At 42.4% G+C, this 16,746-nt stretch overlaps 2 protein-coding genes across 3 annotated transcripts; both read left to right on the top strand.

Moving 5' to 3' along the window:
- Positions 1-358: 358 nt before the first annotated feature.
- LOC120721302 (NAD(P)H dehydrogenase [quinone] 1-like) lies at positions 359-7,081 on the top strand. Its single transcript, XM_040011532.1, is given in 8 exon segments — positions 359-390; positions 467-534; positions 1,385-1,552; positions 2,686-2,816; positions 4,582-4,647; positions 4,649-4,696; positions 4,977-5,078; positions 6,434-7,081. Coding segments are annotated over 8 exon segments (960 nt in total). The 5' UTR covers positions 359-373; the 3' UTR covers positions 6,794-7,081.
- A 1,087-nt stretch (positions 7,082-8,168) lies between these two features.
- On the top strand, positions 8,169-13,789 carry LOC120721303 (gamma-aminobutyric acid receptor-associated protein-like 2). Of its 2 annotated transcripts, none has more exons than XM_040011533.1 (4): positions 8,169-8,437; positions 10,980-11,035; positions 11,122-11,294; positions 12,800-13,789. In XM_040011533.1, exons 1-4 carry the CDS (start codon positions 8,377-8,379, stop codon positions 12,888-12,890), a joined length of 381 nt encoding a protein of 126 aa, XP_039867467.1. In that variant the 5' UTR covers positions 8,169-8,376; the 3' UTR covers positions 12,891-13,789. The 2 variants fall into 2 exon arrangements, with proteins under 2 accessions (XP_039867467.1, XP_039867468.1); XM_040011534.1 differs by having other exon boundaries at positions 8,171-8,410.
- Positions 13,790-16,746: the final 2,957 nt, after the last annotated feature.

Genomic DNA, 16,746 nt, shown 5'->3' with positions numbered 1-16,746 from the left:
TGTTTCCAAAACCCCGCAGTCAGGACATGCTATATTGTATTTAGATGGAAGCTAGCGAGCTAACTTCCTGCTAACTTCTAACTCCGTTAAATGTCATAAATTCCGTTTTCATGGATGCCTGGATGTTAAACTCAATTGTTACACCTGGTAGAGCAGAACGCTGATCATTTTATTAAAGATGAAAGACTTTAGACAGTTTTTCAACTCTCAGTAATGCCATAGTGATCGTTTGATATATGGACCTGCAGCGGAGTTTAGGCCCAGACACGGCTAGTGACGTCAGACTTAACGACCGGATTGCTCCACCGCTGAGTCCACACAACATTCCTCCCTGTCAAAGCACCCCGCTGAACCGGCCCTGCACTCTGACAACATGCCCCACCCCCCACGGTATGTTGTTATGACTCTCAGACAGGTTTGTTCTATCCTGACATCTGATCTAACCCTGTTTCTCACGCTAACAAAGCCGTGGGCCTATAAGAAGCTCCGCAAAGCCGGTCTCCTGTGCCAACGGGTCCAGCAGACGCAGCATGGGTAAGTGTCTGCGCTCATTGGTAAAAATCTGAAAAATGAATCTATAAACTGCTGAGCGTCCTGTGGGCAGACCGTGTGCATCCACACAGCTCCCAAACAAACCTCAGGTTTATGTCTTTCTTTATATTTCCAAGTATTTGTAATTTTTTTCATAAAGTTTGCTCTCAGAACTGTAAAAACAGTGACCTCAAATTAAGAAAGATTTTCAGGTTTGGATAATGGATCACTGTAGGAATGTAAAATAGAGTAATGAATTAATACACCCCACACTGGGTGTTCTCACATTTGCTTATTGGTTAAAGTGGAAGGAAAAACAAAATTGGAGGCTTCCTGTTTCTTTTTTATTCTCTCGGACTTCTGAAGCTGTGCATGAAATAAAAAAATAAGCTAAAAACAAAACAAAGGAATGTGTTTTTGTTCTTATATCCAGATGGACGAGGAAGAATTTATAATTACAGAAAGCACTGTGAAATCCTGCGGTCAGCCTGCTGTGACTTAAACGTTTCTAGTTTCACCTTCTGAAGGTTATTTACAGGATTTTCTGCTTCCTGTCTTTTGTATTTAGAAACACTATTTAAAGCTCGATTGTGTCGGACGAGCTGTACGTCTGTGTTTACTGTTAAAGAGGAAATGTTTCTGATAAACATCCAGATTTAAATTTGAACTCTTTTCATTTTTTTCATTAGTTTGTTCCAGTTTTCATATTTTGAGCAACACGACAAAGAAAGTCATCAAACTTGATTTCAGCCTCAAGGTTTAACAGCTCTCTCTGTGTGTGTGTGTGTGTGTGTGTGTGTGTGTGTGTGTGTGTGTGTGTGTGTGTGTGTGTGTGTGTGTGTGTGTGTGTCAGCTCAGAAGACAGCTCTGATCGTTTACGCCCACCAGAGTCCGGCTTCGTTCAACGCGGCGGCTCGAGACGTGGCGCTGCAGGAGCTGAAGCTGCAGGGATACGAGGTCGTCGTGTCTGACCTGTACGCCATGAACTTCAAAGCCAGTGCCACGCGGGATGACATCATCGGTGACCCCCCACACGGGGAACACACACACACATATTATTGCTTGTTTCATCATCAGTGCTTTACAGTTTTTTTCATCGTTTTATTTTTAAATCAGAGCAGAGTGCAGGAGCTCATCATATTTGTACATTTAAACTTTATGACTTCAGATGCTGCGAGACAGAGATGACTGCAGGCGTGTCTCTCTGAGCTCACGTTGCATCTGTCAGTCAGTTTTTGGCCTTTTTTGTGCTTCGTCTGCGTTCATCTGAATATTTATTCTTTGTTGTTTTGTGTCTTTGGGCACGTTTTGAGCCGAGCTTCATCTTTCTCATTGTCAGCAAATCCTGGCAAAACACCAACTCGAGCTTTAATGCTGCTCTCTGTGTGTCTCTCAGTTTGTGGTCCATCACCTCACCTTTAAATCCTCACCTTCAAATCTGTGTAAATATTTAAAGTGAATGAAACATACCTTGGTCTGATTCGCAGGCTAATCATTTCTTTGTCTGCTGTAGTCTGCTCTTTAATGCTGTAGTGCTCAGACGGGGCATGCTCTGGGCTGAAATGCCCCTCAGCTCCACATGGTGACACATCTTCTGTGTGCAGTGGACACCAAAGAGGAAGCTGAAACTTTAAGACACGTCTCCCGGTGAAAAACAGCTCCTGTGCACCCTGAACTATGATCAGAACTTTCAATGATTGGACTGATAGATGAAGGCATGCCACGTGACTCTTGCTAACCTCGCCTTCATCACCTCATCAAACACTTTGAAACTACCCAACAAACGGCTCTGCTGCCTCAGCTTTGCACTCAGACTTTAGATGCTGACCTGAAGGGATGTTTCAGGGTTTCTTCAGTTTTCTCAGGACTATGTGAGATTTGCCTTTTTCCAGCCGCTACAGCTTTTGTTATAGTTTCTACAGAAAGTTTTTAAAAAATGCTGCTGATCAGTTTTTTGCACACTGGACTATCTCCCCTCACAAGCATCACACTTGTTAATAAATTATGGCCTTTGATGTGTATCAGTGAAATAACTCTCAGCTTAAGTCAAATGTTTGTTTTATATAGAAAGGGTGCCTCTGGGTTGAAAACACCCAATTAAAGTGAACCGATGAAACCTCCCAGTGAGATTCTGACTGAGCGTGTTGTGTTCAGGTGATGTGAGGAACTCTGAGCATTTCCAGTACGGAGAAGAGACCCTGCACGCCGGGATGGAGGGCCGTCTCAGCGAAGACATCGTAGCTGAGCAGCGCAAAGTAACAGAGGCCGAGCTCATCATCTTCCAGGTCAGAGGTCACTAAAAGCTGCAGTTATTGAGTGTCACAACTTCCCATTTCATGATGAGTAACCTCTCCATCGTGCCCACAAACACAAGTGAGCCCACATCCTGGATTATCCTGAGAATACAGAGATCGGTTCCATTTTTAATGGTTTGTAATGTTCAGCTTCTGTGTTCTAAATTCAACAAGCTCCTTAAATCGCCCTGCTCATCGGGAATGTTGTTGTTCTTCTGAAAGATTATTCCTGAGGCGGATTCATGAAAGGTCAGAATATTTAAAGTGAAGCAGAACACAGACTAATAAAACCACCATCTGAGCAACATGAAGTAAAGTGGTTTTAGAAATAAATTTAGATTTAAATAGGATTTAGATTTTCAGGGTGATAAAATTCATCTTCCTCAGTAGCTGTCGTATCTCTATTGCAAATAAAATTCTCCAAACCTGGAGCTCCGCCTTCTCGGACGGTCTGTTAGTACAGTGACCTCACAGCAGCCATATTTTTGGTCACATGAGGTCATTGAAAATACTCCATAAGGCTCCAACAGAACAATTATTCGGTATTCAGAATACATTTACTTTGTTGAAATAAAGGGATTACACGGCGGTATTTTCCTGTTTCATACTGTCGCAGGTCAGGACTGTTTGGGTTTTGTTTGACAGCTATGTTGTTGTTCCAGGCAGCAGCGTTACGGTTGCCATGGTTACAGGGCGACGCTCTCTCTGCGACTGTGTGTTTCCTGGGTGAGAGAGGCCTTGTTGTTGTTGTTGTGCTAAGCTAATAGGCAGAATGCTACAGGCATAGCCCTAAAGAATGTAGCCTGATGGGCAGTGTAGTCCGTGCTGCAGGGAGAATGGACCGCCATACCCGTGATGTGTCTGTGAGCGCGAGGAGGGAGAAAAATGAAAAGTACGAGCTGTCACGGAGCAGAAACGGGAGCTGGAAGCATGTAAATATAATAATAACCACTGCAGCCAAAAAGAGAGCCTGACGAGCCCAGCTGTAAGTAAGCTGTTAAGACTCGACTGTACACTGTGTTCCTGTTTTCCTCCGAAACAATAAGTTCTGTTGGAGCAGCCTTTCAACGCCTCTCTCTGTCTCTCGCTAGCAAAGTTGACCCAGACAACAAAGTAAAGCTAGTTTTCGGCTACGAGCCCGACATATTAACCAGAGGTCCCTTTACTACGGTTCAGTGCCGCGGACCTTCAGTAATAGTAATAAATCACATTCATGTAGTTGTAAACTGCTTGATAATATATTAAGTTGTGGTGGACCACTAGAGGGCTCCACTCACACCCAGTGTTGAGGAAGTGTGTTGCTGTGTTTTGTGGCGCGATGTGTTCAGTTGATTTTGGAGAGGAATAAAGAAGGAGTGAGAACTGAGAGCTCTGTGTCGTCCATGCTTACCTCCACAAAGTAATCCAAAGTATTCAGAATACGTTACAAAATACATTTTGGGGCATGTATTCTGTAATCTGTAGTGGAATACATTTTAAAAGTAACCTTCCCAACACTGGTTATAGAAACATTCTTCCATGTACAGAGACCAGCTACCAGGCTGTAAACATGTTTGTTTCTGTTGTAAAGTTTGGAAGTCTATGGGGACTGACTCACTTCTGCCTCTGCTGGACATTAGGGGAACTGCAGCTTTTAGTACAGGCATGTTTGCGTCTTTGGAAATGCTTGATGTAAAAGAGTGTTGAACTAGAAAATGACTGACAATAATAAAACTCTGAATGGTATTAATAACAACATTATTTTTTCCTTCTGTAGTTTCCTTTGTACTGGTTCAGTTTTCCTGCCGTCATGAAGGGCTGGATAGACAGAGTGCTGTCACAGGGGCTTCGCTTTCTCGCTGGAAAAGATGTACGATAACGGGATATTCAAGGTACGTTCCAGCAGAGAACACCAAATCATTAGAAGGATGCAACAAATAACACAACCAGCTCCATTAATATCAGTCTGGATTTATCGATTTAACCTACATTTAGGTGGGACAGTCAGGTGATGCGCTCATGTTTCAGAGATGAAAAGCAAAACACAACAAAGGAATTTCTGTACATATGTTTGAAAATTATTGGAAAACTTGGTGTTGATAAAATAAAGAGCTTTTCTTTGTGGACGTGTTTTGGTCTGGTTATCCAACTGTATGTTATATTTCCTCTAAGGATAAAAAAGCCATGTTGTCGTTCACGACCGGAGCAGCTCCGACGATGTTTCAGCCTGACGGCATCAACGGGGACATCAACGTCACCCTGTGGCCTCTGCAGGTGAGACACCCGAGAAATAAACTCAAAACAAAGACCAAGAATTCGCAACTTACTACAAGCATAGTAAATTATATAATTAATCGGCATGCACAACTATGCAGTAAGATCCAGTAAGATGAGAAGTCAAAACATTAAGGCAACATCGTGAACCAGAACACACAAAACAGAAAGTTCTTAGGAGGAAAATCAAAGACTCAGTGATGCTGCAACAAATCAAACAAAAGAATTCAAAACTTCAAACAGCAGAAGAGTAACAAAAACTCAGAGGATCCACTGTAATCCTAATCTCACATACAGAAACCTGTTGGAGGCAGATTAATGGGAATCGATCATAGCTGTGATGTTCCTGTTGGAGACAGATGTTGTTTTCATTCCTGAGTTATTAAATGTCACAATTTTATCAAATCCACTGGAGCCTCTCAGTCACACACCAGCTGATGGATGTGGTACAGCATCAGGGAGACGGGCCTGGCCCTCAAAGCTCATTTTTTTTCAATGTGTATGGTTATTGTAGTGAAGGCCCATATTTTATCCCAGAGGATTATCTTATTCTGATCCTAACAAGCTGCAGCACAAACAAAGGCACAAATGTGATTCAGTGTCTCGGCTGATAAAACTGTGATAAACCACTGAAGCTCCTCCAGTGTTTCAAAGCTGACTTTGTCCTCATTTACCGCCGTTATCAGCTGATACAAACAGACATGCAGCCTCCTCCTCTGACAGGCAGGCTCGTGGAGCTGAACAGAAATAATTTGTTGACTGCTGAGGGGCCCAGTGTAAGATAAAGGAGCGCCTCTAATTCATGCAAAGCTACAGTAGGAAAGTCCAAGGAAAAAAATATGAAGCTTTAACTGAGCATCAGGAGTCTTTGAAAAGCAGCAACACTGCTGATGTGGGTGTGATTACATAAAAAAGAGATAAGAGCCAGTCACCGAGCTGTTGGTATGTGCAGTTCAAAGTTCTTTTGGGACTTTTGTTTCTCTCTTTTTATCAAATAACAGAAACTGAAGGTAAACATATAAACAAAACTGACTCAAAGCAGGAACCCAGAAAACAGAAAATCCATGAAGTGAATGAGAACAAGCATCAGATGATAAGACTGGGAGGCCAACAGCTGACGGTTAATGATTGGAGTGAAAACAGCTAGGTAACAAGAAACAGGTGAAAATAATCAAGGAAATAAAGAGCTACCAAAATAAAACAGGAAATGACTGAGCACAGAGACAAAACTCTAACACAATTAAAGTTGATAAAGAAGGGCAGACGGAAAGCTACACAAATAACACATAACAAACCCAAAGACGAATGCTTGTGGAATCATCTTCCTCCCTTCTGCCTGCTCTTGTTTCTTCCAGAATGGGATTCTGCACTTCTGTGGATTTCAGGTTCTGGCTCCTCAGATTTTCTGGAGTCCGGCTCACAGTCCCCCAGCTGCACGAGCCGCGATGCTCGAGGGGTGGCGGACTCGACTCAAAGGACTACTTGCAGAAAATCCTTTGACCTTTGCCCGCTGTGAGCTCTTTGACCTCAGCTTTCAGGGAGGATTCTTACTTCGGCCGGAAGTGAAGGAGGAACTAGCGACGCAGCCTCTCGGCATCTCCACAGGGCACCACCTGGGGAAGCCGCTGCCGCCCGATAACCAGACCAGAGCGGCCACAGCGGAAGACGAACGAGGCCACGGGAAGAAGGCGCGTGGCTCCATTCATACAGTGTAATTCACGCGTGGTTTTAGACACGTTTACTGAAGTTTGAATAAAACTTTGTATTAAAGCACTTACTTTGGTGCTGGAGCATTTTTCTTTTTAGAATATCTGAACAAAGAAAAGCTTTTACTCTAAAAAAAATTCTGTCGTCATAAACATGAAGCAATACATTTGATGAAAGTGTAACTGAAATGTATGAAATAAAAGTTTTATGTATTCCAAAAAATCATCAAAGAAATTATGCTTGATGTAAAGTGAATGTATCCTAATCAAATAAAGTTTATTTCACCAGATTTCATTTTAAGTTGCACCCACCTGCTTTTATACAACTGAATTACTTAATGCCAGCTTTTTAAAAATATTGTTTTAGTGAGTCAGCTTTTGGAAAGGTTTTTAAAAATCCCAGATGTATTCATGCCTTTGGTTTTTATTTATTTTGTAAAACAGGAATGTCAAACATAAAGTCCGTGGGCTGAATGGGTATAGAAAAGACGCCATACCCAGGGCATAAGTTATTGAGCTTTTATTTGTATTTTCAGATTTTTACAAATTATTTTACTGACAAAGACCTTGCCCACAGCCAGTAATAGATAGAAAAACAGAACAATTATTTTTTTTTAAATAAATTTAAATTATTATTTTCTTCTTTAAATATAAACTTTTAGTTAGTCCAAAATTCAGGACAGTCTTGGCAAAAAGCTACCAGAGCTTTTTCTGTATGTCCATGATGTAAAATGAGTTGGACCCCCCTGTTATGTAAGGTTCAGGACAGATTACTTCTATGTTACTCGAATAAAACGAGAAGAGAGAAAAAAAAGCAATGACACGTTTCTGATTGCAACACCTCCAGAAGCAGAATTACCAAGGCCGTGGGTTTGTAGTTGGAGGCTGTGCTCTGGATCTCTCCTTTCAAAGCAAAACAGGAAGATAGATATTTATTCATTTTATCTTAATATCAATTAATTATTGTAGAAGTCTTAGCCCTGCCACGACATCATAAAACATTCTTAATACTCAGCATTTGTTAACGAAAGTAATGGTTGCATTTAGGGGATTCAAACTGCGCATGTCTGTGGGGACAATGCTGTAATGATGGTTGTGTTTACGTTGTAGCGAGGAGAAATACGTATGACTGCGCATCACTACGGGGGGAACAGTGCATGAACTACCATGTGAAATGTTAATATCGGCTTATGCATACAGTGAAATGGAAACATTTAATCTTACTTAGGTCTTATGTGGTTATTAGCCTAGTTATGATGCATTTCGCCATTGCTTGTTCGTTATTATTACGTTTACAGAGAGAAAGAGTCGATGTTTCCGTCTTTCTCTCCCCCCTTTACATGGCGGAATGGTAGGGGCCTTGGTGACGTCACGGGCTGGGCGGGGCTCAGCAGGCTGATCGTGAAGAAGAGGATTGTTGTTGTTGTTGTTGTTGTTGTGTAGCTGGAGCGCTGGGAGGTGCCGAGCCGTGTGTTCGTTTGTGGTTAAAACTGAGAGGACAGCGAGCGGGAAGATTGTTGAGCCCCAAATTTAACCGTGAGTCGCGTTTACAGCCCGCTGCACCCGACGAGAGGAGCCCGGAAACGGCAAACATGAAATGGATGTTCAAAGAAGACCACTCTTTGGGTGAGAATGGAGGCGACGTTCTGATTAGTGAGGAAAAATAGTTATGAGTTGTTATTATTATGTTATAAAAGTCTAGCTGTTTATTCTTCCGTATGGGAGTTAATGTGGGCTTTAAAGTTTCTAAGGTGTCGCTGGTAAACGGGCCCTGCGGGGAGCCGGGCCTGTCCTCCAGGCTTTTGTCCATAGAGGAGCCAGCGATCCATTAACGGGGACATACAGGTGTAAATGTTGATGTCCGCTCCTGTTAACGTCAATTTTTAAACCCGTAGTGTTAAAGCCGTGTACTGGGCTCGTGGAAGCGGACAAACCATCGTGTCTTTGTTGTTAACACGACGACCCAGTTTCAGGCTAATCGTGTATACTGGCTCAGCAAGTTGCTAGTCGGGCCTCGCCTCTGCTCGCAGTTCATCAGCAGCTGGATGACCAAACAGCTCTAACACTGCGGGCCAGCCGCATGCAACACAGCTGGAAACATCTGTTTAGACATGTAAATGTGCTGAGGGATCATTTAAAGAGTGCTCAGTTACAGCTGAAGTACAGTAAAGTAAATCAAGGTAATCAGGAAAACTCACTTAGTGAAGTACAGGAGTGCAGGAGCACCTTCCCTGTGATTGTGTTACTGTAAAATAGTTTTATATGCATTAATTTCACATAAAAATATTGTATTATTCTATAATTACGCAATTGTAATAAATATTGTGTAAGCTGACTTCCACCAGTGGTTGAAACTTATCATGAAATATTATTTGTAGGATTTAAAATAGTACAAATGTTGTCTCTGTTAAGAAAGACAAGCACATGTTGGTGAAGGCCCAACCCCCCCCCCTGTTGATTTAGGTAAAAAAAAAATCAGTGGTAACTTTTTTGTGTCATTTATTAAATGTTGTTATAATAAAAGCTTAAGAAAGTATTTATGGTTCTTTCTTTCAAGCTAGCACTATTCAGGGTTTGTAGTCACATGACCATTAACCTGTCCACCATTTTGCCATTGTGATGCTGTAGGGTGGCGTGAACAAGGCCCCACAGAGTCACACGGTCCTAGATCAATGAGGGGACTGGTTGGAGGTTTACGGTACACGGTGCTACCTGTATGGACCTTCCTGCGATTGCTTAGGGCGCTACACGTCGCCCCAGTCGCTGTTTGGAAGGAAGATGCGGACATGTCTGCAAATGCTCGCTAATTTTTAGCTGTAAAAATGAGAAAAATGCAAAACACAAAAGTCGAAACCTTTACAGGGAAGGTGAATTTCTGGGTTGTGTTGCACTTTGTGTTTCACTACAGTTCAGGAAGTAGTTAGGGAGGGTTTGCAGATAATTCAGTATCTTCCATGCAAACTAGAAGCAACTGCAGCAATTAGCATGTCTATGGCGGCCAACTGTGAAACCTGAACAGGAGCTCAGGGCACCCCCGGTGCTTCCTGTGAAAGATAAGATGTGGTTCCTGCGGCCTCATGCCGAGCGCTGTTTCAGCCGGCTGACCACAAACCGCGATAAGGATTTTTGTCCATTTGTGCTCATTCATCTTAAATTTATGTGACATAGTGAAAACGAATGATCTGAAGGAAAAGGAGCTGTTGAACTGTTAGAAACAAGAGTGATTGTTTTACTTTAGTGCAAATATTTGCCAGAATAAATACTTGCAGGAATGCATGCGGCGTGATATCATAGAGGCAACATGGTGATGTTTTATTAAAGATTCAGTGCCTGCACGTTCTTCTTTTGAGTGAGCGGATCGAAGGTGTTCGGGCGATCAGAGGTGGTGTTAACTGACAACAACTCCACCGTCAGATATCGATCTCTGTACATAATCAGCAGCAGGAGGTGCTGAGAGCTGTCTGAGGAAGGTTTTTTCTAAACAAACCTCTCTGAAGAACTCCTCACATAACCACCAGGGACCTAAAGACTTAAACTGAAGAAGTCAGCTGCTTTTTGAAATGTAGCTTTTATTGATCATTTAAGAAGGCTGATAATATTTGGTACATGTAAACGAACTGCTGAAGCTAGCCTCCACACCACAGGGGGCGCTGCAGGGAGCAAAAGCTTGCCTTTGCATTTAGAAAGTTACTGAAAACCTTTTTTCACTGATTGAAGCGGACTTAAATCTGCATTTGTTAAACCCTGTCATAGATCCACTGCTCCTGGTGGATGTTCATATGAAACAAGGCTCTGTATGAGATAAAGAAGGCTTATTTTGAACTGTGAATCATGCAAAGCTGTTGGGAAATATAAATATGTTGAATTAAGTTGAACATTCGATTGCAATGAATAGCGGCTCTGTGTAATGTCTGTTTTTTGTTATTTGTTGCTTATAATTTGCATCTGTTTGATCGTTATTGTAGTTTTCTGTCTTTTTAATCATGTTTGTTTCAGTGGTTTAATCAAGTGAGAACTCAGAGTCAGTTTCTTGTTTCATTATTGTTAAAATAATAATAATAATTTTCTTCATAGTTTCATTTTGGTTAACTTTCATTAGCCTTTTTTTTTAAAAATTTTTATTTCACTTGGAAACAGCGCGAGGTGCTGAGAAACACCCGTCAGACTAACCCGCATGTGTCTTTGTCTCCTGCAGAACATCGATGCATAGAGTCAGCCAAAATCCGCAACAAGTACCCTGACCGCGTCCCGGTGAGTGAGCGCGACGACACGTGGGCGGCTGCTTCTGCAAGTCGGCCAGTTCGCTGATGATGAAATGTGTGTGTCGTTGCGTTCAGGTGATCGTGGAGAAAGTGTCGGGATCACAGATAGTGGACATCGACAAGAGGAAGTACCTGGTCCCCTCTGACATCACAGTGGCCCAGTTCATGTGGATCATCAGGAAACGCATCCAGCTGCCCTCGGAGAAGGCCATCTTCCTGTTTGTGGATAAGACGGTGCCTCAGTCCAGGTGAGCTCAGCCTTTCAGAGGACCTCGTTGTCTGATTTTTATATTATAAAGTAAAATAATGAGATCTGAAATGACCTCGCTCTGTAACTTCAGGTCGTGTGAGGGTTGAATGTTTGATTGTAAACGAATACTGGTGGCCGCCACCATTAACCGTTTCAGTTTCAAAGGTCTTTAGATAAAAGACATCATATCTATGATATCTTTAATTTTCCATTAATCTGCTCGGCTTTTGGAGGACGAATGATAAAAGAAGGCCTGACAGGAAGATATTTACTCTACTGCAAAACACAACAGATGAAAACTGTAAATCTTCCCGTCATTCATTTAATACTGTATTCATTCAGTTTTGTCTCTCAGCATTCGGCCGTCAGAATGCTGCACGTCTCAGTATTTCAATGTTAGTGGGTCAGTTTCCACTAGGGCTGTGTTTTGATTATCGATATATCGATTAAAATCGATTCTGGCTTGGATAACGTGATATCGATTCATTAAAATCCTGAATCGATTTTTAATATAAATTTATTTTGCCCGAAACGCCAGAATCTCAGGTTAAACCTCACAAAATTTCAACAACCACCAAACAGCTGAAACAGTAAATGAGAGCAGGAACAGGCTTCTGCACAGAGACGTAAACACAAAGCTCGGACCCGCCGACGCATCAGAATCAGTGAGATGTCGCCTTTCTCACCCGACGGCGCGGACACGGTCGGGGCTGAAAGGCGACAGCTCGCTGATTCTGATGTTTCGGCGGCTCCGCGCTTTGTGTTCACGCCGTTTTTGCGCTGATTCTGAAGCTGCAGGTTTTATCTCTCTCCAAACAATATTGACTGAACCAGCAGCAAAAGAAGATCCAAACTACGCTTCACATAAACATCGTCATGGATTCTCTGACTGTCGCTGTTTTGCTTCCACCAGGATAAAATCACACTTCATGCACAGCTCTCTCTCTCTCTCTCTCTCTCTCACAGTTTCCCGTCTAAAAATCCGTTTTCTTCATTATTCGCTTGCTTGCTATCACAAGTACTGTTGTTTACAGGCTGTCGGCCGCTCTTTATGTGCTAGTGTGCATCACTTGGGCAATCGTGGCTCAAGAGTTGGGAGTTCGCCTTGTAATCAAAAGGTTGCCGGTTCGAGCCCCGGCTTGGACAGTCCTGGTCGTTGTGGGCAAGACACTTCACCCGTTGCCTACTGGTGGTGGTCAGAGGGCCCGGTGGCGCCAGTGTCCGGCAGCCTCGCCTCTGTCAGTGTGGCTGTGGCTACAATGTAGCTGCCATCACCTGTGTGTGAATGGGTGGATGACTGGATGTGTGAAACGCTTTGAGGTCCTTAGGGACGAGTAAAGCGCTATACAAATACAGACCATTTACTCCTCCAAATGTTCACAGATTTCTGTTGTTATTTATGAAAAAATGCTAACCGGGCGGATTTGTCGGTGTCTTTTCTGCGGTGGATTGTTTTCTTATTTGGTGTTCAGTGACGACGTCGCGTCTCCCTCCATGTTTCAGCATCACGATGGGGCAGCTGTACGAGAAGGAGAAGGATGAGGACGGCTTTTTATACGTGGCCTACAGCGGGGAGAACACCTTTGGCTTTTAGAGGAAAATAAAAGCTGCCTCTCCTGACACCCACCCACATCCAATCACAGCCCTCACTTGGCCCCTGGGAGACAGCGAGGGAAATTCAGAGACTGGAACAGACACGGATGCGCATCAGGGGACTCCGGCGTGCTTGTCCCGGCTCATGTCTCACCTCCTCTTTACAGATCCAGTGTGTCACATTTCAGTTACTCTTTGTTTGATGTTGTGATTTGAGTGTTTTAGTAGGAACCTTGATTTACTATTATTATTGATTGTTTCCACCTTTTAAAAGTGACGAGTGAATGATTTTTGCTTTCAGTTGTGCTTTCTTCTTTGAAGATGATATTTAAAAAAATGAATTATTTGACGGTAAGGTAGCTGGATGACCTAACCAATAAAAAGCCAAAAATAAATCCCGGGCACCTTCCTCATTTCTTCAAACTGTGTGTTATTTGATGCAAACAGGGGGGTCATGTGACTCTTCAGCACAAAAGATCCCCGTGAGTGTCGCCTCCAGTCGAGGTGTTAACAGATGACACAACAGCGACAAAAAACAAAGAAAAACTACAACATTGTTACAAATGAGACGAGATTGATGCTGCAGAGAATCATCTGCACAGAGTGGTGTCATTTCACATAGCTTTTGTTTCCCTGAATGAATGAAACCATCAATTAAAAGTGTATTTTGTATTTACTCAGGTTATCTTTAACTAATATTAAGATTTGTTTGATGGTCTGGAGCGTGCACGTGGAACAAATATCCAGAAAACCTCCCACAGCACTGAGGATGATCCTGACGTCGCTCAAAATAATCTCTTTTCAAACGTGTTGTCTGAGGCGTGATGATTCACTGAACTTTGACCCTTTGCTCCTTGGTTTTAGTGAAATCTGATTATAAAGAGTTGCTGTGGAACGCTTCAGGAGGAAGTGTCGTTTCTTTTTGTTTGGTGTCATTTATGACTTGTGTTGTGATTTTAACCTTTGATACTTTCAGTCACTTTATTGCAAAACATTCATTCATTTAGTAGTTTTCACTTCCTGTTTAGAGTTTCTAATCGTGACATTTTACGCTGCACAAAGTGCAACGAGCTCTTCGGTGGGATGAAGTTGCCGCAGTGATTTCTGGGTAAAACCAACCAGGGACACATGAAAGTTCGTGGAAGCACGTCTGCGAGCTGAGTTCTCATACTTGGTATTAGCAGCTCGAATCAGGAACCAGACACTCGATATCTGAGTGAGGTTGTGAGAATGTGGTTACTGACTTCCACGAAAGCAAAGTTTGAAAATGAACTCAGCGACTCCTCTTCACTCACTACATTTATTATTTTACCTTTTCACAGAGATTTTAACTCTTTAATGTCACTTTAAGGCAGCGGTTCCCAAACTTGTTTTTGCTCCTTTGTTTTACAAGAAAAATGTTCGCGGCCCCCCCACCACCACCTCCAACCACACGCGCCCATATTTTGCTCCATTGCGGTTTATTTCACACCTCAAACATTTAGTAAACAATTAAGCAAATACAAGTAACCTGCAATAAATCACAGGCAGTAATAAAATAAACTTCTAACTCTTTCACGCTGCGTCCGCACCTACACGGGTATTTTTGAACACGCAGCTGTTTCGTCCGCGTAAACAGCGTTTGGAATCACCGAGAACGGAGGTTTTTTAAACTCCTTTTTGCATTTATGTGTGGACGAGGAATACAGAGTTCTTCATGCATGTATGTGCCTTTTTCACGTCACGCTGTGGCCACGTTATTGTTTACATGAGATGAACTGCAGAATGGCAGATAGAGACGAAATACTGTTAATCTGACTGTCTGCAGGTTTACACGCAGTTACTGTCCCTCCATTTACAAAGGCAGAGGCGTCACGGTGTCATTATTTTATGTGCAGTTTTTTTCTGTGTAATAATTTTCAACATTGCTGTCAATACATTTGTCAAAAAATGCCTCTCTGTGCAAAACGGGTTTAAAAACATAAACAGCTGTGGGATCCTGTGTGTCCGTGATTTGAACCGAGGTAACGTGGCCGGATCAGATTTACTGTATAAAGAGCAAACATCTCCAGGAGCAGTGAGTCATTACAAGAAGTGTTTGTGAACTAAAAATCACGAATGTGAGATCCTGTTTGTTCGTGATTTACACAGCCCAGCGCTGCTCCCGACACAGGGGGAACCAACCCTGCAGGGAGACCTACCTCAGCACCTGTGCAGGTGAAGCCAAAGGGCAGATTTGCTTCACCATATTTTCTAGTCTTTGGCTTAGAATGAAGTTGGTTTGGAAACATATTCAGCGATGCTTCATCTCCTGCTTTGCGTTTGTGTGGGCGCCCCATGCTAGCAGTGTCCAAGTGTTTAGTTTTTTTCCTTTTCATACCGCGGCCCCCCCCCTGCTATGGCTCTGCGCCCCCCCCCTGCCATGGCTCTGCGCCCCTCCTAGGGGGCGGGCCCCCCCTTTGGGAAGGTCTGATTTAAGACATTTTGTAATCGTTTCCAAAAAATGTGAAATACACACAAAATCTACAACAGAAACATATAAAACACTTTTATTTAACTACCTAAAACTAATTCATGATCAATCTGTGTAAAACTGTGTTTCTGTGTGTATTCTTCTGGTTTCACTTCCTCCTGTAATGTCTGCGTTCTTTCTCTGAATTTTAAGGATACTCGGGTGTAAACAAACCAAAGTTCCTCTTTCTCTAAATAACATCTGATCTCTGAGCCGCTGAAGCGACGCTGCTCGTCTTTGTTTTCATCACTCGTGTCGACAGCTTTGAGTTAAAACTCTAGAACGACAAATCAAATCTTTTACTTTGACAAATAATGTGTAAAAACGGTGAAATAATAATAAAATCCATCTTTTATAATTAAAAATAAATGTTAGAAGATACGGCTGCTGAGGGCGAAGACGCAAAGGTCCCAAAAGTATACAGCAAACACTGGTTTATTCCAGCTTTGGGTCTTTATGAAAGTGATGTTTGTGATTATTATTATAACATAATATTATTATAACATGGGTGCATGTCTTCATGACTCACAGCTGCTCTAAATAAAGCAGTCGTGGTAACACCAACAAGCTCAGACAAGGACTCAGTGGGCTTTAAAGTGTACAAATATAAAGCTTTTATTGTGAAAGGTGGAGCAATGACGAACAGACATTTGAAACTTTCAGTCACAGTACTTGGTTTCGCTCATAAAAAACATCCAAGAAAGAAAAACTTTCAAGGTTTTAAACTAGAAACATTTCTGTGTGATATGATCAAAGTTCTGCAACAGTTCAAAACACATGAGAGCAACAAATAGCTTCATCAGATTAATAATCTAGAAAAGAACCACTTGATTCGTCTGTGAAGGTTCTCAGTCATTCAGGTCATTGTAGTCAAAGGAGTTTGCAAAACCACTTGATTCCAGAGACAGGTCGAAGGTTGTCTTCATTTCTTTAGTGGTTTCAGGTTCCAGAGTGGTGGGCGCTGATCTTTTCTTGAATTCTTCCAGATGCATCTGCGCATGTTTCCATTCAGGATCAAGGCAGAACTTCTTCTTCAGAGTAGTGACGCTGTAAGAAACACACGACACGCAGTGTCAATGCACACGTCACAACATCGCAAACAGGGCCACTGATGGAAAGAAGCTGAAAAATAAGTCACACAGCAGCCAGTTTAATTTTTCTCAGTACTTAGTTTTACCAATCGATGATGAACACACAGAAGACGATCAAATTTACTGAGTTTCAGACTGGTGGAGCCCAAACATGGAGCCAAAAGAGAGTGAACGCCGATTTTTCATAATAAGAGCCTCCCAGTTCTAACTGCAGTTGTGTAAGCCTATTTCACAATAACATACTACAACTGTCTCAATCAGAAGACTGAGATTTT

Source organism: Simochromis diagramma, unplaced genomic scaffold, assembly GCF_900408965.1.
Source record: "Simochromis diagramma unplaced genomic scaffold, fSimDia1.1 OVJJ01000603.1, whole genome shotgun sequence".
Taxonomy (NCBI): domain Eukaryota; kingdom Metazoa; phylum Chordata; class Actinopteri; order Cichliformes; family Cichlidae; genus Simochromis; species Simochromis diagramma.
This window is presented reverse-complemented; position numbering and strand designations above follow the sequence as displayed.